Below are 23009 nucleotides of genomic sequence, written 5' to 3'. Positions count from 1 at the left end.
ATGCGATTCTAGTCGGTTATCGGCTTATTTCATCTTCCTTCGAGCGGCCGCTCTGGGCCAATTCGAAATCCGGTCCACAATCCGGGGACTTAACGCGAAGGAAGATCCCGGCTGATAGCAGACGGTGTCTGCCACGCCTTTCCTAACCTAACTCGCCTCTTCTACCACATCACCAACATGCGATCGAGTATAGCTTGCGCTCGGTGCCGACGGAGCAAGATCAAATGCGTCAATGCCGGTATTGACACCACCTGTCGTGCATGCGAGTCGTCTGGCCGAGAATGTGTATATCCCACCCCGGCCATCGGTGTGGGCGGTGGTGCGGCCAAACGAGACATTGCCGCCATGGTTGATGGGGAGGATCGCAACGGCGACTGGGATAGCCCCAAGCGACAGCGCTCCCGCAAGGCCGTCGGCGTATCCTCGTCTGCGGCCAAAGATGCAGCCAAAGCCTCGCTGGAGGTCCTCGACTCGTCCGTGCTGACCGTCAAGGTCTGGGAGGCCGTCTTTGATCTTTTCCAGTCGCATTACGCCTTCATCCTGCCCTTTCTACACCCCGCCTCCTTCCTCGGTCAAATTCGACAGCTCTGCGGGGGCACCTCGTCCAGTAATGCCACCAACTCCGAAAACAACCGAGACGCCGCACAAAGTCCCCCGCCCCCAAAGCCGAACCCAATCCTCTCATTCCTCTGGGGGTTCTCGCGCTTACTGCTCGCTTCCATCCTCAACTAGTTGCCTACCATTCGCCCTCCTCCCCCGGCAACCCTTCGAATCCTCTCGTCGCATCCGAATTCTATGCGGCAGCGCTGCGCAGCCGGCTGGCCGGCGTTGATGGCGCCAGTATGGCGATTCCCGACCTCACACGCGTGCAGGCGCTGCTGATGCTCGCCCTTCACGAATGGGGCATGTGCCGCGGCAAGAGTGCCTGGCTATATGTCGGCATGGCGATTCGGCTGTCACAGGCCATGGGACTGCCATTTGAGCTGGAGAATGAACTCTTCTCTCGCGAGGGGCCCCGTTCGCCCGCTCTCAAAGCCGAGGCGGAGCTCTTTGGCGTGCGGCGCGGTCCGGAACCCAAAGAGCAGACATCCGACGATGTGATCGCCCAGGAGACGAAGCGGCGGACTTTTTGGGCCTGCTTCATCCTCGACCGCTGCCTCAGCAGCGGCAGATATCGTCCTCGCATGATTCGGGTCAAGGAACTCGGCATCCAGCTGCCCAGCGACAACGCTTTTGCGTTTGGAGAGCGCGTGCGAACGTCGCGTCTGAACGAGCCGTCCGCCCGTCGCCCGCAGAGCTTCGGCTCGCAGGGTATGCAAATTCCCAGCATTCGCCAGAGTATCGGAGGCTTCAGCGATGACAAACTGCCCAACAATGTCCCGCCGGACAACAAGCCCTGGTCTCCGATCTCTCGGCGAAAAGACTCGAGCGAGGATGAGATCGACCGATGGGAGATTGGGGCGGAGGAGTCGGTGCTGAGCCGGGTGATTCGCATCGTTCGGATTTGGGGAGTATCGCCAAGTGGTCTTGTGCGGGTGGACGAAGGTATGCATTCATCCGCCATCCTCCGTAGTTATCACCCCCGAAACTAACCTTTGAACAGAACGGAACAACTTCCTCCCTGGCATATCGACTCGAGGTTTTCGAAACTGCGGACGATGCTGGGCGAGTTCCAGGACGGACTCTCGCGCAATCTGCAGTACTCCCCTCGAAATACCGACACCCATATCATGTACAAGAACAAGCTGGCGTCGTACACCGTCATGCATGTGGTGTATTTTCTCTCCGTCATTGTCTTGCATCGCGCCTATATTCCGTTCCTTCCTGTCCGGTGCAACGAGCCAATCGGTCCCCTGGACGAGCCACTGTTCCCCGGCGAGAGGTCCGGGGCGCCGGATGGGTTCTGGAGGGACACTGCGCGTGAACTGTTCCGGGCCGCCCGACAGATGTTGGACCTCGTGGTAACCTGCCAGGAGCGCGGTGTTCTTGTTGAAAATCCACTGGTCGGGTTTGCCATCTACAATGCGGCCTTTATCGGCGTGTATGCGTCCCACTTCTCGCACATGGACCTGGAGGGATTGTTGAGTCTCAAGCCCGGTGCCACGGATGGAACCCACGGCCAGGTGCAGACTGGCAAGGCTCTCGACATCTTGCGAGATATGCGGCCTCGCTTGAAGATGGCCAATGGATGGTTCCGCACGCTGAACCGACTGCACAGCTACTTTTCCAAAGTGAAGCGCGACTTCCGACGCCACTCTCGACTGGATGCTCTTGACCCACATACCAACGGAATCCGTCCGGTACGGGAGGGCGGTGCCGGAGGTGGCCTCGAGGAGTTCAAGTTGCTTGAAAAGCTGTTCCTCGACTTTGGCAGCATCGAGGATCGGCTGCCGGAGATCAATGCCGACGATGACGGGGCCGACCGGGCGACCAACGTCAGTGATGCGGGAAGCAACGCAGTCCGCAGTGACCCTGGCGAGACGGCCGAGTCTGGTCTCGATGGTGCCGGTGGCCGGCGCGAGTCGTGGGTTCCCATCAACAGCCCTGGCCTTCCTCTGCCTGGACCGGATGCCGAGCGGCGGCCCAGCCTGCCGTTGCCTCCACGGGCCTTGCAGTCTCAGTCGCCGTATTCGCTCCCGTCGCTACAGCACCATCCCGACGGTCCTCTCTACGGCACCTCCTCGCCGAACCTCCCATCTCTTGCTCCTTCTGCAGGAGCTCCCCCGTCGCAGTATGGCCAAGTGCCGTCCTCTAATCGTCTCCAGCCATTGAACACGTGGCTCTCCCGTCAACAAGGGCCATACTCGCAGTCGCTGCCCCGATCAACCAGGCGACCTCGCATGGCCTGCCACTGCTGCCCCCGCCGGGATCCGTCAACCATCCTGCGGCCTCGCCCCCGGTGACGGTTGACGGATTTGAAGGTGGTGTCTCGAACGTCATGTGGTCGACCAGCCTCGGCGGGGATGATGTTGTCGCGTTCCTTGAAGGATGCGACTATGACCAGCTGTCTAGCATGATGCCATCCGAGGTTGGCATTCCTTCTGGATGGTTGAGTACCGTCTGGAGTGAATTTTCACGGTAGTGTCTTCGCGCCTCATGCTTTTTTTTTCTCTCTCTCTCTTATGCTCCTTTGTTGTACTATATTGTACGTCTCATGTACTGTATGATTATGTCTTTCTCTTGCGGATGGCGGATCACACTGGTGGTCTAGCGTACGAACTGCGGGTATGCTTGGGTTTCGGGAAAAGCCATGGTATGGTATGGCAATTGTGGTATTTCGGAACTGGCGCAAGCGAGTTACTTTTTGCGTTTCTGTCTGGATCTCTGTGAGCGCGGCGTTGGTTAGTATCTATCTGGTAGCAGTTTAATCTTCCATATTTAACATATTCATGACCTACCCTTTTCGACGGAGTAGTTCAGTTCTGCGGTTTTCCTTGAGATAGACATGCAGCCATTGTCTCAATCATTGTCTTTAGCTGTGAGTCTAGAACTGTATTGGCCCTCAACCTGTGGATCAGGCCTCCTGGAATGTAGCCCACAAGGATAGATGGGTAATATCAAGGTGCTCTCTGGATCAAGTGTCGAACTTTGACACGGATGCCTTCGTATAACAGACAAATTAAACAAGGACAGAGCATATATCCTTATTTTGTTTCTTCAAGACAGTCCAAATAACTTGCCAAAGCATAATGGAAGTTGCCGGTATATGTCTCTTATTGAGAGGTTGCCATCAATTGCAGTGAATGGCCTCATCCAGTTCTGTTCAGTAGAAATGTCACCAGCCACCATCATGTCTGATTTCTATCTCCTTCATATAACTACATACAGTTGCACATCAAACAGTACGCACAAGCATTTCCTCATTCAAAGCTCACCATTACACATCACGAAAATGGAAGTGGATTACATGGAGCTCCGCAAAGGAGCGATTACAGAGGCCAAGAAGAGTAAGCTTTTTTCTTTTCTGTCTGTTCTACTCTACAGCAGCGCATTACTGACCCTGATCGCTCACCACAATCAGCCACTCTAAAAGGCCGACTAACCATGACCGACCTCAGCGTCGTCAAACTCATGGACGTGATCCGCAAGGCCGACTGGAATCACAACTGGGAAGGCCAAGAGCAACAACCAGTCATCCGACCCCTCGAAACAACCGCACACTCCTCTGCCTTGCTCCTCCAAGAACGAGGCATCAAGCCACGATCCGCATGCGACCTGTGCGTAAAGACCAAGAACAAACCGTTCCAATCGTGCGTTTGCGCCCCGGCATTCCGCCGCTATGCGCTTCGCCTCGGGGCCTGCGCAAACTGTATCTGGCATGGGCGTGAAGCGCATTGCTCGCTGAGGAAGGATTTTGTGGCTTCCGGGGGGAAGAAATGGATGTTTACGTTGGATCTGTAGGTATCTACCTACCCATCCCTTATCTTGCAAGCTGCGCTGCTAAAAAAGCCTGATTGCAAAGGATCGTTCTTTATGCAGGAGGGTTGCTGTTTAGCGAGGGTATCGGACGTCGGCTCAAGGGGCTGCCTGTTCCTCGTCAAGCTATGTCACTGCCACGCACACGCACGCCGGGCACTGCCATCACTGCCATCACTGCCCGCAAGGCCAAGGCTACTTCATCCAACCCTGCACCTGCACCTACCGCGGGACGACAGCGACAGCCTCCGCTCACCGAACCAAAGGTGGAAATGGAATCGTCTCGCCGTCTGGCTGCCATTGGTATTCCCATTTCCACTAGTATCCTGGGAAAGCGATCCGCATCCGCATCTTTTTCAACTGAGCCTGAGCCTGAGCCTGAGCCCCGAACCACCAAAAGAACCTGTCATTCGAAAATCAGAGACAGCGACGGTAACCTCGTGCCCTGGCCATGCACCTCCGCCTCTTGGAATGACACCGACGCGCTAAAGACCATTTATTCCGATCTTCGGCGTCATATGTGCGCTGTCAGAAGGCGGATTGAGGAGTTGGACGGCCTTCCTGAGACGAAGTCCAGTCGAGTTGAGTTGAGTTGAGTTGAGTTTGGTGGAAGGTTAGGACTACGCTCTGGGTGCGGTTTTACTTCTTTTGCTTGGGATAGGCGTTTAGTGATTTATTGTTTGTTTGGAAGGGCTTTCAACCAGGACTTGATTTTTGGGAATATCGGGTTTATGGTTCAAGTTTCCGTGGACAGGCATTGGAGACTTTTGATGTTTGATATCGTGATTACCAGCTAACCGTGTTGAATCTAAAGTCAACCGGTCGTTGAATTAGGGTTAACTGTCACGCTTGGCTCATCTTGCAAAATCAAATACTCCAAGGAAGCCACGGAATATGTAAGAACCTCCTACAGTAATCGCTCGTGTTAATGCTTGACGGTAGATTTAATTTCATTGGCAGTTCGATCAATCAATGACATCAACCTCGTATTTCCTCTTGGCTTGAGTCATCATCTCCAGCATATAACTAATAGTTATCATGTAGACTATCTCACCAAGCAACTCAACTCAACTCCTCATCTCGTCATCTATATATTGTATATGTATATGTGTATAAGAAAATGCCCAAAGTAGCCATTTCAGGAGGCTCCAGCCCAACCCTGGGCGCGTCCATCCTCGCCGCCCTCTCCAATACGCAAAACTGGACACCCGTCATCCTCTCCCGGCAAACTGCCAACCCTAAACCTTCACCCGAAGGCGTCGAAACCCGCTACGTGGACTATACATCCCATACATCTCTCGTCGCCGCACTCAAAGACATCGACACAGTCCTCAGCGTCGTGCTCATTCCCGGCCCGGAATCAATCACCTACCAGCTGAATCTGCTCAACGCCGCGATAGAAGCAGGCTGTCGGCGGTTCGCGCCGTCAGAGTTTGCACTGCGCGAGCAGGCCCAGGCGCAGGTTGACTTGTTACAGCCGAAGAATGTCGTCTGGGAGGCGGTCAAGCGCAAGGTTGATGAGAATCAAATCGACGCAGCGCGGTTCCCGTGCGGCATGTTCATGAATTACCTGGGGATTGGGATTGGAGGCGAAAAAGAAAAAGAGGCGCGGGCTGGGTTCGCCGAGGGAGCATACCTCGTACACTTGGACGCTGAGCCGGCGTATGTGGTTGTTCCTGTGCGAGCAGATGGATCGTCGCCGACGCTCACGTTGACGGATATCCGGGACGTGGGAAGATTTGTGGTTGCTGCGTTGGAGATGGAGGAATGGGGAGGAAGGGAGTTGGGGATGGCGGGTGATGTCGTCAACTTCGATGAATTAGTTAGGCTTTGTGAGAAGTACGCCGGCAAGAAGGTCGAGGTGCGCCGGGTGACAATCCAGCAGCTGGAAGACAGATTAAAGGAGATTCCTGAAGCAGATATGCTCAAGCGCATGGACTGTCAGATAGCCATGGTTTGCGCGAGGGACGGCTCGGTGGTACCGGGGGTGTTGAACGAGGTGTGCAAAGTCCAGCCGGTCAAGGTGGAGGAATTCCTCCGTAAGTACTGGGGATGATAGTAGAGGACAGCAATCGTCCAAAGGCTCTTTTTCCACCTTTTCTGGCATTCAATAAGCAAATGTTCTCGCTTGGATGCAGTTGATCACCATAAGTATGTGCTCAGCATTTCTGGCAATGAGAGTGTATGCAACGGAAACCATTGTAAGATTCTCTTCTCATATCACAGCAAACATAGCCAAACGGTCGTACCTCTCCTTTTATGCCAAAATCAGAAGAAAAAGTCAGTGACGGCCGTGCTTCCCACCAGCTTACCCGCCATGAATTTAGCAGAAACTCGATTGACTTCTCAGTAGCCTCCGGATTCTCGAAAGAGAGGAGGCGGCTTTTGTGAACCCCAAGGCCCTTTTTCGCCAAAGTATGCCTGGAGCAGCCGGGCCTGTTTGTCTCCCATGAACGACAGAACTAGGACCTAGGCTGTTCCAGCGATATTGTACATGGCTAGTTTGAAGAGACAGATAACCTACCGGGATGACGGTGTGGTCCCGGTAATCATCGCTGGCGAGCCTTGTAAGCATCGATGCGAGTGATAGCAAGGCCACCTCCCCACGCAGGAGTTTGTTGTCATCGCTAGGATACCCGTGGATCAAAGTGAAACAACATCACATGGGGCTTGGGAGTGTTTTGAGATCGGGATGAACTGAGTCCTTACCTTAGGTATCCACTAAGATAGGAACAGCCTTGGCACCACGGTAGTTAGAAGTTAGAACTAATAAAATCAGTCGTCTTCCACTCAGAGTTCCCGACTTTCTCTGTCCCACGCAATGGATTCCTACATGGTCATCATCTACTATCTCTTTCTCCTGCTGCTCTTCGGATACTTTATGGTCTTTCACTTTTTAGATTTGACTTCTATCCCTTCTTCTTCTTCTTCCGCGCCATCTCTAGACCCAGCTTCAATAAATGAACCTAGTGGACGAAATTGACGACGACTCATTCTATCATCACCCATCCTGGCCCCAGCGATGGTCGCACCCAGAATTTACTGGCGACTATTCAAACAATTGGAGAAAAGCACCATGGTCCAAACAACAAAGACGTCGGACGACACGCTTTCTAATTCCCTCGCTAGATTCGAAGTTCCCGTGGGGCTATATGATTTATCGAACAGTCTACACTGCTGAGTCAGATGAACTGTGGCCTATCGCCATGGATAAACTTGCTCAAATTATAAACCATTCAATTGAGTCAGAACTCTATGCAGACATTCGTCATAAAGAACCAGAGGACCCAGAGCCTGATTCAACCGCAGAACAACTAGTGAAAGAGTCGCGTAAGGACATTGTCTTCTCTGATAAGAGGTTCTGGGACGGGGCCAGTATTGAACAGGTGCACCAACATTTTGCTGAGTATCTCCGTGCTAGTAAAGGTCGCGGCTATGGTCGATTTGAAGGATGTCTTATCATTGATGAACGATCACTCAAGTCAATTATTGCTAGTCCTATGACCGCTCAAAGGCATGGTAAACCTTATGGCTTCGTTGGTATGATCGATGGGCGGTATCATCCTGAGACGCGGTATGGTCTGCAATACACTGGCTTTATGCGGGTTGAAATCCCTCGCTTATGGCATCTCTATGCGGAGTTGACCAGCAAGTGCATGTGTGAACTATGTCCCTCTGTCCCTGAGGGCTTACTCCCTGTTTATGATGGTGGAACTGGAAAAGCGCATGACGAAGAGGGAAATGTCCATCCAATTGCAACAGATCGGGGCGTTCGGCTGTTTTGACGATTTTGTTCATTTCGCATAAGCTTTGGAACTGCTTCAATAACCTCAGTAATATACAGAAATGTAGAAGAATAATCATACAACATCAACAAGATGTCAGTATAAATTACCTGACTCATAACCACGATGATGATCTGTTAAATGATTGGTCCTCGATCCCTTTCCATGGTCCAGGAATAATTTCTCTAATACATGCAGAGACATTTATAGTATTCAGCGCAGGAAGTTTCCATTACGAGTTGCCCTCATCGGGATAACCTTAGTGCTAGGACACAAAATCATCACGTATATTTCGTGCGTGTCTGTCCTGCGACAACTGTTTTGGAGAACAGACTGCTTTTCTAGTATCCAACCATCTCGGGTCCCTCCTGCATGAGAATAGCATCTTAACTTTTACTCCTCATCCATCTTCTTTACCTCGACAAAGTCCATCAGTTCCTGTCCTACCAGCCGACGTAATCCCCCTTCGGTAAATGTCATATCCTGTGCGGTCTGGAGCGTGGTTGTTGGGAATGATATGCAGGCCTGCTTCAAGAAATAAAGATGAGAGCAACATGGGCGCTGTTTCGTCTCCTTTCCAAAAGGCGGATCCGATATAGATGCCGCCTCGGTTATGGTAGTTATAAGTGAGGCTTCAGCCTACGCTTAACCTGGTCGTTCTCATGCGCAGCAATGGTCAACTGTCTGGTGAGCCCAGCCGCACTAATCGACGAAGCGAAACACTTGTCTGGGACTGAGGCAGGAGGCGTGGCACGCAGGATTGGATGTGAGCGCAGAACAAACCAAGCGCCGGGGAAACTTCACTATCTAGAAATCATCAGTAATCAGGCATTAGCTGCAACGTCATGGTAGTTGAGAACCCAAGGGATACTCAGGATCAAGATGATGACGATGATCAAAGAAGAAGAGAAGGAAGAAAAGGGGAAGAGGGGAAGAAACCTGACAGGTATAACTAACAGCATTGATGACATTTCTCTTGCCTTACTTGAGTTAGATGAGAACTCAATACTGGACATTAATAAATGGTTTAGTGGGAGTGCCTTCTGAACGAGGAAGAACAGAAGTAGAGGGACATAATGTTCAGTGAATGAGTAGATAAGGAAGGCCGTCCCAACAACCTAATACAGCAGATCGCTTCCTTCCTTTATAATGCCCACTGTGATGCGACTCACAGAAGTAACTTTGTGGGCTAGGGGTTTCTATGATACTTATTACCTTGGACTTAGGTCTTGCGCACAGTGCGAGTCCTCAACTACATATAAGAAATTATCCCTTGAATAATGCTCAAACTATGACTGTATACTGAAGACCTATTGTTAGGATTAACAGGCAGCGAATAGATTCTTTCCAAAAGCTTTAACTATGATTGCATCACTGTTAATGGTGTACTAGGATGCTGGACTTCTGTGATAATACTCTCTAAACGAAAATAGCAACAAAGAAGAAAAAAAAGAAGCAAAACGGACCAGAGAGGGGGGAGTACTCCACCCCCTCTCTGAGCCGCCCATGTCCTGCCCGTCTAAGAATGCTCGTAAAGGTAAGAATATTCGTCAACGGACAACGGGCAGGCCCGTCTCGAACCCGGACCAGCAGTGCAGTTGGGCTACTGCAGTTTAGCCCCCTGCACTACCGGTCCGGGTTGGTTGACACTATGATATAATCGGGAGTCATCTGTTGCTAGGTTGGTAGCCTAAAAGGGAAGTGAATGGGCAGATGCCTGGGGATTAAGGCATCGTTGGTGAGGTAGAGACAGGGAATCGCGACTGCCTTTGAAGTATCAGGTCGTTGTTGCAGAAGGTGCGTAGCACTTGTCAACTTCAACGTTGAAGTGGAGATTCGGACCTGGCAACGAGGTAGGCGTGTGATTATTGATATCTTGAGGATGTTTTACGCTGAGTCTTTCTCTCTCTAGATTATATGCCCTCGGTTCTGTTCTCGATTTCAGGTCAGACGGCTATAAAGCTCTCTCATCTCATCTGTGACTAACAACGGGAGTCCTACCACCGACGTCCTATACCTTAACACATAATGGACACACCAACTCCGTCGAACGAACAGCACTTACTACTACTATCAATCACCTGGGTTATTACGATAACACTCGTGTTTCTGCTGCCTATCCATGGCCTGTTTGAGGCGTACCTGAGCACAAGGGCAAGGGAATCACTTGACCATGTTACACGCATCGCGACTATCTTGCACGAGCTTGAAAACGCGGAGAAGGGGTTAGACCAGCTGGAAGGTCTTCTGGGACACGGATGACGACCTGTAATGCAGTCTATGCAGTTTCATGATAAGGTGCCGATGAGTGCAGAGATAAGCCAGATGCATGCGTCTCAATGTAAGGAGATACTGGAGCTCGGACGGAGAATCATCCACACTCATGATATGGCGCTTTCGATATCTCCAGAGATAAGGGAGCTGCACACGGCTCATTGTATGATGACGCCGCAGCGACGCCGGATATACATTTGTGAAGAAGAGTCGCAGACTGCTGCTAAGGAGGAGTCGTTGTCAGGAGCTTGAGGAGGCAGGATAGACTACACGACAGTGCAGAAGGTGCTTGGCTCCGTCTGATAACAACAGAGGTTACTATGCCGAACACTTGCTTCTTGGTGCGATTCAGCCAACAATGGAACGTTGTACTCTCTGATATCTCTGCATTAATCTCAACTATGAGCACGGTGTTCGAACTTGAAGAAGCCATTGATATAGGAACTCCAACGCGCAGCAACTCTGAAGGACGAATCTAATCTAAACGCGACAACACATATCACCGAATCGTAGGACCCATCCATGCTTCCTCAGTTCCTCTTCCAGCCTGCAAAGATCTAGTGCCCTTCCACTAGATCAATCACAGGCAGACTTCCCCCATGCCGCATCCGCTTGGAGCACATCACACCTGAACACACCAGCATCTGTAACTACCGTAATCCTCGCCGCGCGAAATGTAACCAACCTCATAATTACATCCCAAGGACCCACACAAACCGTGACTGGAATACAGGAACGTAGAAGATTCAGTAGTCTGATCAGCAAATAACACCTCAGCTGAAAGACAAGCTTCTTACAGCCGGCTCAAGCAGACGCACAAAGTCCCTCTCAACCGGCAGCATATCCTCGTCATAGCGCAGGCAGCCGAATCAGGTAAGCTAGAAGGACCTACAATGATATCTCATCCTTTGTTTCCCCGAAGTCTGTATAACGGATCACTGTAGTCTCAGAAAGATTCTTAGTGATAGAGCACCTGTGAATGACAGTGCACCTTCAACCCAAACGATGAAGAGGAAGCTGTACAGAATCTTCCGGCATGCACCTCAGAATGCAACATCCACCGACGACTAATCGCCCAGCCCTGACCCTACGACGACTAATCGACGCAGTGAAAGGGCACACGATCAAGAGAAAATGTATCCTGCTTTATTCAAAATTCTTTTCTCTGCAAAGAAAGAAGCCAAAGACAAACACAGCTGAAATACAACACCCACTGCCTTACTTCTTGGATGGTTCTGCATTTCGTCTTCTAGCCTCTTGGACATCGATATCAGACGCTTGGATATTTCTCTTCCCTCTGGACAAGGACAAGGGGATAAGAGATCGCCAAGATGGTCTATTTTCCCTCTGAGGTGGTTGACATGATCATGTCCTATGTCGATGCCGAAGACTTCTATACCCTCTTGCAGTGTGCGCTCGTCAATCGTCAGTGGTCCAGATCCGCTCTTCGCGCTTTGTACCGGTAGGTATTCATCATGAACAGGAGATTATCCGCGGTTGCTAACAGGAATAGCGCTGAGGCCCTCTTCCCGGGTGTCCACAGAGCGTCTGCTTACGAGCACTCCAGGATTGTAAGAACGCATAGTAGCAGGATAGCCGAGTCGTATGCTGACGGATGACATAGTCCATAAGACCGCTTACGTGGGCCAGGTTTTGGTGGACTTTGATCGTGTCTGCTTTCACCTTGGAGACTTATTTCCCCTATGTCGAATTCCTTCACACGCTCGACTTGTGCGATCTTGCGCTTCTGATTCATCTCGATAAAGACTTTGCCGAGTAAGTGGCTTATGCTCGGTCTTGCTCAAGCGATCCGCTGCTAATATTGGGGTAGCAAGTTGCGGTATGGTCGCTTCGCGTTCGAGCTCAAGATCATTTGTCTTGAAAATTATTGCAATATCTGTGCTGCCGTCGGTTGGGGTAAGTGTTCGATGACGGTCGACGTGACCGTAGGTGCTGATCGACCCCAAGTCATTTTAGGTGTAAACTCTGGAATCACCAGATTGGTCTGTGACAGTTGCCCTGGGACCTGGGATAATGAGGAGGAAAGAGACCGGTACCTTGGAGTTTCTTCGTCCGTTCTCGACTGGTGGGCTCCTCGTCTGATCCGTCTCGAGACTCTGTGGTACAACATGGGAAAGCACCTGCACGTGGACAATGCACGCAGCATCGCACGCCATTGCCCCGGTTCAAGAACCTGATAGTGTGGGAATGGATGGAAACCACCATCAGTAGTGCCAGGTTCGTTTACGATGACTCGGACAGTGAGACGGAAGAGGAAGAGACGTCGGCTGGCGATTTCCTCATGGCTCTGCGGCGCAATACCTTGGAACGGTTCGAGATCTCTCGTGATTCGCACTTCAAGCCTTCCATGGTCAGAGGCCTGATTGCTCATTCCCAATCCATGCGTGTGTTGAGATTGCCCAAGTTCCGGTCGGAGCTGGTGGTCGAACTCATGAAATCGAATCCCCTGCAGTCCCTTGAAGCTATCCACTTTTTCCTCGGTTACGAGAAACGCGTTGAGCTAGCTCAACCGCTCGGAAAATGGCTCGGTGCATGTCGAAACTTGCGTCGGATCGAGACTTGGCTCTACCATGACGAACTCTTGATGCTAGCGAATGCCCTCAAGCACGGCATCGCCTCCTTGGAAGTTCTCATCGTCCAGCAGAATTACGAGGATAATTCGAAGATCATCGACGCCTTCTACCGCGGTATCTCGCGTCAGCGAAACATGCAGGAGCTCACATTGAACACAGAGATGACGAGCGACAAGAGTCTATTCATGTGGTGCTTGTTCCCTTTAAAGAAGCTGCGCAAACTCAATCTCCGGAGAATGTCGTCCCAGCTCACGTTGCCCGACATTAGAACTCTTACCTCCAGCTTCCCCGACCTCACCTGGCTGGGTCTGTATGTGACTCCGGTCCTCGATGAAATCTGGGACTACATCGTCGCGCCCAAGCTCCGCTACCTCCACTTGGTTGGCATTGGCGTCTTGCACGCTCAACCAGTGCTTGATTTCATTCATCGTTTGGGCGAGCAGAACAGAGGATTCATCCTGAAGCTCAAGTTCAGCACCTTTGCGGAACTCTACACCACTGTCTCGGACGAGGATCATCGTGCCATTGCGTACGCGCTGTTCAGTCATCTGAACGGTCGTCTCCTGCCATACAGAGAAATGCTCTAAACAAGTTCACTTGGTATGATGATTAGCCTTGTCGGTTTGGACATACGGTTGGATCAGGCATAGGAGACTGGTTTCCTTTCGACTGTCATTTGTCATTTGTCATTCATTTCAGGACTGATGCTGGATGATCTTGGTAGAGCTATGCAGGATGTCTTGAGCATAGATGCTTCATACCATAATTAGCAATCCAGTCACATCTTCTTGCTATCATTAGTAGTGGAGTAGCCATGAACAGTAAAGCCCGACTCCCTTACTAATCGGGAAATACAACCATCTCTGGCTAAAAGTCAAACAGATCAAACAACCCAAACCCGAAACAAACTGTCCAAACATATATTTTGACGTCACCATTTTCTCGACTCACCAATCACCTCCGCCAATTGCTGTATACATCTTTTGTAATGTTTGTCTCTTCTTCTTGACAAAGGGAGATTAAAGAACGGGCTGAAGACGGAGGGATCCCGAAGGGAGTCAAAATGATTTCTCTCTCATGAACATGCTCTTATCAGCTCTCCAGGTTCTAGGCAAATGCACATGCAGATGGTGATCTGACGATATGCTCTCCCACGACCCTGGTCTTGTGTATAGTCCGGCTGAGGCGCTGCTGAACCCGTTCCCTTATGTTTGGTCGTGGATTACGTCGTTTTGGATGAGGGATGGGGTTGGGTCAGTCATGCCGTGCGAGACAGATACGGCTGTGTCTGAGTCTTGGTCAGGGGATAAAAAATAAGTCTTGATGGAGGCCGATGCCCGGAGCGATGGTATGTTTCCGGTGGGATGTCAGGTTTGACTGGCTATCAAGGGAATGAGACTGATACTGTTGACGCAGATAATGCGCCATTCTCCACGATGCTTCTGTCAGGGATAGAAGGACCAACTCGGTCTATCCCCTACATGAATTAAACTCGGAAGACGAAAAGAGGAGATGAAGAGGCGCATAGCCTCAAGTGAAACCAGCGAGTCAGCAAGGACTTATTCAACCGCACATAGTATATGGGAGAGGAGAAAGGGATAATGAGGCACCGTAGCCTCACTAAGAACCGGGGAGTCAGCAAGGACCGAAGGAGATCCAACTATACACATTGTATATACTCATGACTTCATGAATCATATTCTGACCAGCAAATGTCTCATGGTGATGCCGCTGAGATATACAAAAGCGCCAATGATACCCCACTAGTAAACTACAAGACACCCCTCCGCGACTTGGACAATCTCTTGCCCAATTGCTCCCTCGCCTCCTGGCACATCTTGGGGATATCTACGTTGGCAATGATACCATTCCGGTAGTTGATCGCCGCTTCGATCTTCTTAAAGTCATCGCCAACGCCCTCAGCCAACCACTCGTAGCTGTTCCCAATAAACCTGCTGCTCTGCACCAGCCACTGCGACCGCTCACGGCGGCTAGTATCATAAGCAGCAAGGACAGCCTCGAGGTCCTTGTGAGACTGCACCCGTTCGTCCTCCAGCAGTGTAGCCAGCACGGCGGTATCCTCAATGCAGAATCCGGCTCCAGCACCGTGGTGCGGCGATGTTGCGTGTGCAGCGTCACCGGAGATACAGACGCGGCCTTTGTAGAAGGTAGGGACGGGGTGGTCGCCTAGATCGAAGATTGCCCACTGTCTGGGTTAGCACTGCGATGAAATTCCAGTAAGGTCAACATACCACACTGAGCTGCTCCTCGGTCAGTTTCAAAAGATTGATGACGTTCGGCCCGTAGCCTGCAAAGTCCCGGAGAGCTTCGTCGCGAGTGCCCTGCCTCGTCAATCGGGGGTAGTCGGTCCATTCGTCAGGCGAGGTGTGGAAGGCCACGATGTTGAGAGTCTTGCCTTGGTTGACCGGGAATGTCAACACATGGCCGCCGGGGCCCATCTGGAAACGGTCAGTCAGCAGACAAGAACAGAGGACGAACTACGAACATGCATGCACGAGTTAGAGGCCAATTCTTCCCCAATAGCCTCAATGGCTTTTTCCATTGGCACCAGACCCCGATACGCATACTTGTGCGTATACGACGGGTTCGCGGACGGATGATCATCGCCCACGATAATGCGCCGCACCTGGGATTTGATCCCATCGCAGCCGATTACCACATCGGTCACATCCTCGGATCCATCCGCGAACTTCATGACGAGCTTGCCATCCGCACGCTCGGTGATCTGCTCTAAGCGCTTGTTGAACCGCGAGATCTCACGCGGGACCAGCTTGATCAACTCGTCCAGGAAATGCGCGCGATGGACACCGGTCTGACCGAGGCTATTGGAGATTGTGAAGGCGATTTCCTGTCGGCTCGAGTTCTTCGCAGTGGTCGAAGTGCCTTTGTTGTAACCGTCCAGGTAGTCGAACCAGACTTTCTGTTTTGAGGGCCATAGGTTCCGCGTGCAGACTTTCTCGAAAGCCTCGTAAATGCCCCGGTGGCTGACTTTCATGGCCTCCACTGCATTCGGACTGAAGGAGACGCCTGCGCCTACCTCGCCGAATGCAGGGGCTTGCTCGTAGATCGTGACTCGGATTTGACGGTGGTAGAGTGCGATGGCTAGAGTCACGCCTGCGATCCCACCGCCGACAACGGCAACGTGGAAGTTCTTCTTAGGGGTCATTTCCGCGTCTTATCCGAATGGCGAGCACCTGATCAAAATATTATGTGAGATGGCGAGGATCAGTCAGAGATGTCGCTCTAAGGAGAGGAGTGACTACACGCGTGGCAGCCCATTTCAACCATGAGCAGATCATTCAACGCTGGCCCTTCACGGCTTTAAGGGTGTTTTGAATTGCGTGGACTGGTGAGTCGGATATAGAGGAGGCGTATCGGCTAGACCTCAGGCCCCATCGGATAAGGGGACCCACCACCCCATGGGGCATCGGACATCCTCCTTTCGTTCCAACAGTGGGCTCGGTAAGTGCGTAGAGGAGTGCAACTTATTCGGCATCGCTTCGAGTCACACTCCGGCGGGGAAAAGATTTAAGCTTCAGTATCATTACTATCTTTCAACGAATGCCGATTATGGTCATGTTGTCATGTCTGGTTGTATCTGGAGATCCGGGGGATTTGCGACATCCGAAGTGGGTTCAGGATTGTCGCTTTGAGATTGATGGACTGATGGTTGACAATGACACTAGCCGATTACTACTTCTGTATTCAGATATCGCATCACAAAGTATTCAGTCGAGTCTGAATGGACTTCATCAGTTCGTACATTTTGGTGTATACTGCGCCATTGTGCATTGGATTTGGACCGTATCCGACCATTGTATAGCCTAGAGGCCGAACGGTTCCGGTGGCATTGTACGTCTTCTCCGTAGGTATATATGGCCTATTTGATAGACTCCCTAAGATAATTTCCTCAAAGACACAGAGCTATTAAGAGAAACAATACCTTCAGAAGACGTCGACGACCTCAAGCGCAGAAGATTGCAGCGAGGCCCGTGCGTATATAGACATGTGGACTGTGGAGAACTATAAACACATTCAACAGGTTCAAGGTTGCCATCTAGCACAGCTTCCTTCAATCCAGCTGCTACTACTGGGACCTGCTGCTTGATCATCATGATCTGGTTAAGGCTTTCTCCTTATGCTGACCGGAAAGCTGCAAGATTGGGTAAACTCCGGCCGTCCTCAGAAATCAGAAAACAAATGTGATCCAATGACAATACTTTGTCTTGCTGCATCTCATCAAAAGCGGCAATTGGACTAGTTCCAGTCTTATCTTAGTGTGAGGTACCCAGGCAGTAAGTACTGGCCAAAGGCGGCAGGTGTCGCGCAGTAATTATTTTTACGCATGGTCAGGAGTTGAGAACTCTGGGACCTGGAGCTGGAGTTGGATTGAGCGAAGTACTTAGGAACAGCCTGAGAGAGGTTAATCTCAAGGTTGAAAGAGCGATGTCTAGTCTAACAGAGTTTACAGAGATCATCATCTGCTCACGTATTGTTGAGAGTTGGGGATAGAACTTGAGACTGACAAGCTAGGTAGGCAAGCTAGAAAGAGCTTCAGGCTGCATAACTGTGTCACCTGCCTTTGCTCTGCGGCAGTATTGCTAGGTATCGGATAACCGGCCCATCTTCGTCCTGGTCCCTGGTGATTCGACATGGCTTGTATCGGATATACACCTGTAGATTATATCGTATCTTTTCCCTTCACTTTCTATTTAGAATTTCTTGTCACATTGTTGCTGACCTGGTTTCCTAGGTTTAGGTAGATATCAGTCTACCTCAACTTTTATTGTGCACCACACTATGGAGTAAGGTACCTCCAGTCCTCCATCTAAATAGGTAGTTGGCTGGAACAAAGAACAATAGAACACATCCTTGCTGAGGGGTACATATGCACCTGATTGGAACTAGAAACTGCACACGTTCTTCTAGATTAATATTAAAACTGTGAACGAGCCTGGTTCCCTAAGCGAAGTACTCCTCCGTCGTAATTCGTAAACCACCGAAAAGTAAACCATAGCCTACGGTGTACGAAGGACCAAGGAAGTAACGGGAACATACGGCAACTGGAATTTCGCTCAAGGACGAATTGGGCATCGACGCCCCTCTCCAGTCCACACCAGCCACGAGACTGGAGAAGCGATGCTTCCGAGGTTCGCTCGAAAACAGCCATACAGAGCGAGAAGCCCCCGTTTTTTCAAGTGCATGTTTTTCCTATTCTTGTTCCTTACATAGGAGATCAGCCGCATGCTCAGATTTTGCTTCCAGTTGCCACTGTGCTGAACAAAATTTTCTGTATCTAATTTTCTGTATCTCACATCGCCTGCGTCGAAAAGGCCGGTGCCCCACCTTGGAACGGAATAAAGACTGGAGTGGCGTAGCACTAAGACTGAAATTTTGCCATCGACTAGCCTGGTCAGGCTTAGCTGCTCAAATAGACGCTTACTAAGGTAAGATTAGAGGCAGCTGGACTGGAGCTGGAGCTCTGGAATTGAAAGCTCCAACCCGGAGCTGGGGAGAGCTATGCACTTATGGAGTCTCAAAGGAGGAGGTGCTTAGAAAAGTAACAAAGATTTTGGACAGGTCGCATGAGGCCTACTCATATAACGTTCCATTCTTTGTGTTCTGGTACCTGATCTCCGGATAAATGGGGCATCTTCCATACTCTCAAGGCATAAAAGGAGAGGGAGTTGATCTCACCTTAGAACCCAGCTCTTCTGAAAGGTCAAGGCCCAGCTGAAATTTGTGCTGCGCAGCTGTCCCAAATCTCAAGAGGGGCGGGGTTCCACCGGGTGTCCCGAAGTGCTGGTCATTCGACTTTGAAATTTGGATGGTTTGCGGCAGTACACGTATTGGAAATACCAGCTCTTTGACCTCAACGTTCCAACAGCCCCCAACAGACTGACGAATCAGTCAAGACAGTACAGCATTAGGCACTTCATTTAAACATATTTTTATTCAGAAGTTCATCTTGATAAAAGGTACCTGAAGTGTTAGCAAGAAAGGAAAAAAAAAAAAGAAAACCTTAAACTTTCCGTAAACAAACCTGTGTTGGAGTCGGATACCCAGTCTGCCAGAACCCCTCCTTTGTTTACCATACAGTACGGTAATGCTTTATCCATTTGGATGGTCACTGGACACTCCACTGATAGTAATGCTACCTGCTGTAAGGGGTACATTCTGTCTGACGATAGAAATCGGCATATATCTTCATACTTCTGAATTCCTCTCAAGCTGATATCGGTCTTTGAAATTCTGATCCCCCTTAAGTCTTTCGGTTCAGCCGAAAATGCTGTTGTGTAATGAGGACATCCATGTCTGCGATGCGGGTATCGCGCTGTCCCACGTTTCCTTTATCGATAGGCACCATGTTAATTCGGCATCACGGAGAGGCCTTCCTTAACCCTCGAACTCGGGCATTAGCTTGCCTGATCGATCGAATGCCATTGGCTGTCATTTGTGTGACACTTGAATACAATTTACTTTCTACACTAGTGATTTTTTTTCCCTCCCCTCCCCAAAAAATTTACAGTCCCTACAAGTGGAGGAGCTGGTCAGCTCCGGCATAAGGTAGGAACTGCTGTAAGTGCCACAGTGGTAGCTTGTAGCTACCTCTTTTGGTACTACCATGTGTAAAATGTCTGCCCTCTCAATGATAACCATATCGGATCCTAAGGTAGGGAATGGCTTGTGTAATGATCTCGAGGTCCCACGGAACGATTTGCCATCCTTGGACCATTAGACCTGGACACCGTGCCACTGGATTCATCTCAAAGAAAGATTCCTGAGGTTCCCCAATCTACCTGAAGACTACATGTCTGTTATCGTTATCGATTATCATCAACATCGTCACTATCATCATTGTCTGCACGAGCGATAGAGAGGGACATTATTATCATCGTTGGTATATTGCTCTCGACCTTGAGCTTGAAGCCCACACGCTGCCTCTTCCGGGCTTCTTCGGCCCCAATCATCATCATTACACTTTCACAATAATACTACCTAAAAACCTAGGGATTTATCCAGTTTTTCGTTCCATTCCACCCACCCTTTTCCCCTCCGCAGCTCTACCGGCTTTCTTTCGTCTCCTCTTGACCTCTGGAACAACCCGCCGATATTCTGCTTGCTATTGGCATTCTCCATCTGTACCGGACCTGTCTGGCTGTGTATTTCATTTACGATACCTTGCAGCTTTATCCATACACTTTCCTACCTACTCTTGCTGACCCCCCCTTACCTTACCTTTCTATCATACTTATCTTCCCGGACTAACCACATTTACCACCATCTACCGCTGCTCTTAACTGCTATCTATATACCGACCACGACAGAGCTCCTATTACTATTCTTATTTGCTAGCTATCCCATTTGAGTACTTACAAGCTAGCTAATCGTGGTTCATTGTTCTTCCATATCACCTGCTCACGTATTCATTTACCACACTTTCAACCCTTTCGCCTCAATTGCCTTTCCACTTTCGATTCTTTGACATCCGCTCAATCAGTCGCATGGGCTTTTTACCTGGAATCATTCTAAGAAATCTTCAGCCTTTATCGGAGCATGTATTGCGACGTTCGAATCTTTTAGCTTGGACCTCTTTTGCGTTGCTTGATTGACTGATTGACATCGAACGGCTTGCTTGTTTGCTGGCTGGCTTGCATCTACCTCCAACCCCGCCGCCATCACGGTTTCATGCAGACAATGCCGCCCCGAGCGTCCCTGACCAGCTCCTTCTCTGTCACTGACGCCAATAATGAGGTCGTCTGTCCATTGAAGAATAATGATGGCTCCAATTGCCGCAAAAGATGCCTGGGTGTGAGTTCGTCTTGGTGGTTTCTTCGACTACCCTGCTCCTTCTTCCCCCGCCCGTCTAGCTATCAGTCTGGAGCCCCACTTTCAGCGGTTATCCAGATCCTTCAACAACAATTCGAGAGAGAATATTTAGTCAAAAGCAATGACTGTAAGATAAATGTCTGACATTATGTGTATAGGAGAAACGGTATCGCTCCATGCAAGAGCATATCCGACGAGCCCATCCCAACCACTACATTCCGAAGCTCCCGGCTACCGAAGAAAGCTTTCTCTTGATGGTCACCACGCCTCCGGAGCAGCGTGCTCATATATCCCCTCCGAACCAAGCTCCGTCTCGAAGACATAATGGTGGGTTCATTCAGTTGTTTGACCAGCTAGATTCAAAGAGCGCCAGCTCTGACTCTGAGCCACAGCAGACCGAGATATTTACGTTGCGGATGCCAGCTCGCCTGCAACCCCCCGTGGTATCGATGAAGCTCATCCTGCAGCTGCAACAGCCGCTGTCGCACTGGCTCAATTGCACCATCATCGTTTAGCGTCGGACTGGGATACTGATATGGTATGGATAGCACATCAAGATAGTGTGATTTTGGCTGACAAGTCACAGGAGATTCACTCGGATAACGACATTGGTGGCGACCGCATGCGATCATCGATTGAATTGCCATCCCTGCGGGACCACTTCAAGCAAGAATCGCTACATCCATTTTCGTCGCCCCGTCCACGAGAACTGCTTCCTTCTATTCTCAACCACTCTCCCCCCGGTCGCTCATCGACACTACCTCCTATCCAGCGACGAGACAAGCTGCCTCGTCCACGCAAGTCGTCTATCTCTCGCAAGCTAAAACACGACCGGACAAGGTCGAAAGAATATGGACGACGTCCTAGCCTAGGGGATCGCAAGGCACTTTCGGCTGAGCCTCAAACGGCAGCCTGGGCGCAAGGCAAGCGGTGGGAGGACCTGATTGAAGCGGCCACCTCGGCCACTGAAGCAGATGATGAGCAAAACTCGGATGTGAGTCATGCACTTTTTGGCTGTTCATCACGGACGTAGCTCATGGCTGACTGGATTAGATTGGTCGTTCGCCCACCATTCCCCTCTGATTTCTAACATAACGTCGGCTCCCGCTCAGAATCGTTCGTCGTTGCCACCTGCTTTTCAGTCTGGAAGTCTGCCCCCGCCTGCATCGCATCGCCCATTCCCGCCTCACTCTTACGCGGCATCGCCTTTACACAAATCCCTCACTCCGCCGCCTTTCGAGACTCGCAGTCGGGATGGTGATCTCGAGCCTTTCCCCTCCATTGAATCCTCTATCGATTCTGCGTCCACCACATCGGGTAAAAATTACAGTTTCGGAAGAAACCTGGGCACCTCTGCGAATTCAGACTCCAGTCCAGTTCTGAATCTGTTCCCGTCTTCTGCGTCGCAGCGTCAGCACCACCGGTTCTCGAACCCGACCCCCGCATCATTCCGAAACAAGGAAATTCAGATATACTGCGCGAGCTGCAAGCGGCCATGGCCCCTGAACGAATGTTATGCGTGCACTGAATGCATCTGCGGCGTATGCCGGGAGTGTGTGGGAATGTTCGTTAGCAGTCCCCCTGTCTCGTTCAAGAACGTGACTTCCAGTCCGGGCAGCGCAGTGACTAGCAACAGCGCGGGGTACGGCCCTACCAGCTACCCGAGCCCGCGTGGATGTCCACGGTGTCGGACTGTCGGGGGCAAATGGAAAGCATTCCAAATCGAAATCAGGTGAAGAAAAAAGGCTCGCTCCCGTCCGACTCGGACGATTACACTCATTTGGCCGCAACTTTACTCTGTCTAATGGATGACGATTAATGTTTTGGGATCATGATCATTGAAATGACGCGCGACATGACTGAAATGTGCAGACACAGGGCGTTATCAACTGTAAAGGGGTTCATGACTTCAATGCCTTGGCTATACATGAAATTTGGCAAGGTATGACCTGCCAACGAGATACTCCCATCAATCAGTCCGCTACTCTTCTGGTATGTACTGGCAACATATGGTTGATGAGACTCGATTTTATAAATGTTGAAAACGTGGATGAAACTAAAAAGCTGGGCTTTTGTCATTTATTTCATG

General features: G+C 50.5%; 7 protein-coding genes across 7 annotated transcripts; 6 read left to right on the top strand and 1 right to left on the bottom strand.

Annotated features, from left to right (window-relative positions):
* Window positions 1–177: 177 nt before the first annotated feature.
* Window positions 178–5012, top strand: P174DRAFT_426753 (putative C6 transcription factor; the record flags this gene model as incomplete). Its single annotated transcript, XM_024825397.1, has 10 exons — window positions 178–649; window positions 733–1484; window positions 1523–1545; window positions 1604–2731; window positions 2797–3078; window positions 3212–3341; window positions 3477–3478; window positions 3829–3947; window positions 4022–4397; window positions 4463–5012. 10 exons carry the CDS (start codon window positions 178–180, stop codon window positions 5010–5012), a joined length of 3834 nt encoding a protein of 1277 aa, XP_024687057.1.
* A 469-nt stretch (window positions 5013–5481) lies between these two features.
* On the top strand, window positions 5482–6671 carry P174DRAFT_436872 (aromatic alcohol reductase). The gene has a single exon (XM_024826144.1). It carries the CDS (start codon window positions 5537–5539, stop codon window positions 6470–6472), a length of 936 nt encoding a protein of 311 aa, XP_024687056.1. The 5' UTR covers window positions 5482–5536; the 3' UTR covers window positions 6473–6671.
* Window positions 6672–7622: 951 nt separating this feature from the next.
* P174DRAFT_381972 (uncharacterized protein) lies at window positions 7623–8201 on the top strand (the record flags this gene model as incomplete). The annotated part of the gene is made up of 1 exon (XM_024823100.1): window positions 7623–8201. The coding sequence occupies one exon, from the start codon at window positions 7623–7625 to the stop codon at window positions 8199–8201; it is 579 nt and encodes a 192-aa protein (XP_024687055.1).
* Window positions 8202–11806: 3605 nt separating this feature from the next.
* P174DRAFT_456173 (uncharacterized protein) lies at window positions 11807–13656 on the top strand (the record flags this gene model as incomplete). Its single annotated transcript, XM_024829406.1, has 4 exons — window positions 11807–11937; window positions 12108–12251; window positions 12475–12622; window positions 12667–13656. The coding sequence occupies 4 exons, from the start codon at window positions 11807–11809 to the stop codon at window positions 13654–13656; spliced, it is 1413 nt and encodes a 470-aa protein (XP_024687054.1).
* Window positions 13657–14840: 1184 nt separating this feature from the next.
* Window positions 14841–16256, bottom strand: P174DRAFT_361125 (FAD-dependent oxidoreductase; the record flags this gene model as incomplete). Its single annotated transcript, XM_024821763.1, has 3 exons — window positions 14841–15275; window positions 15322–15528; window positions 15576–16256. 3 exons carry the CDS (start codon window positions 16254–16256, stop codon window positions 14841–14843), a joined length of 1323 nt encoding a protein of 440 aa, XP_024687053.1.
* A 197-nt stretch (window positions 16257–16453) lies between these two features.
* Window positions 16454–16952, top strand: P174DRAFT_18205 (uncharacterized protein). The gene has a single exon (XM_024821259.1). It carries the CDS (start codon window positions 16652–16654, stop codon window positions 16916–16918), a length of 267 nt encoding a protein of 88 aa, XP_024687052.1. The 5' UTR covers window positions 16454–16651; the 3' UTR covers window positions 16919–16952.
* A 3836-nt stretch (window positions 16953–20788) lies between these two features.
* Window positions 20789–22656, top strand: rfeD (putative transcription factor RfeD; the record flags this gene model as incomplete). Its single annotated transcript, XM_024824474.1, has 5 exons — window positions 20789–20902; window positions 21079–21247; window positions 21313–21458; window positions 21507–21914; window positions 22033–22656. The coding sequence occupies 5 exons, from the start codon at window positions 20789–20791 to the stop codon at window positions 22654–22656; spliced, it is 1461 nt and encodes a 486-aa protein (XP_024687051.1).
* Between the last annotated feature and the right edge of the window lie 353 nt (window positions 22657–23009).

The sequence above is a fragment of the Aspergillus novofumigatus genome, assembly GCF_002847465.1.
Source record: "Aspergillus novofumigatus IBT 16806 chromosome Unknown P174scaffold_1, whole genome shotgun sequence".
NCBI classification, from domain to species: Eukaryota; Fungi; Ascomycota; class Eurotiomycetes; order Eurotiales; family Aspergillaceae; genus Aspergillus; species Aspergillus novofumigatus.
The sequence above is the reverse complement of the archived record's forward strand: the minus strand, read 5'-3'. Positions and strand labels throughout refer to the sequence as shown.

Bases quoted from the DNA above. Each gene is read 5' to 3' on its own strand.
- P174DRAFT_18205 (XM_024821259.1), top strand. From the start codon at position 16,652: ATGCCGATTATGGTCATGTTGTCATGTCTGGTTGTATCTGGAGATCCG.
- P174DRAFT_436872 (XM_024826144.1), top strand. From the start codon at position 5,537: ATGCCCAAAGTAGCCATTTCAGGAGGCTCCAGCCCAACCCTGGGCGCG.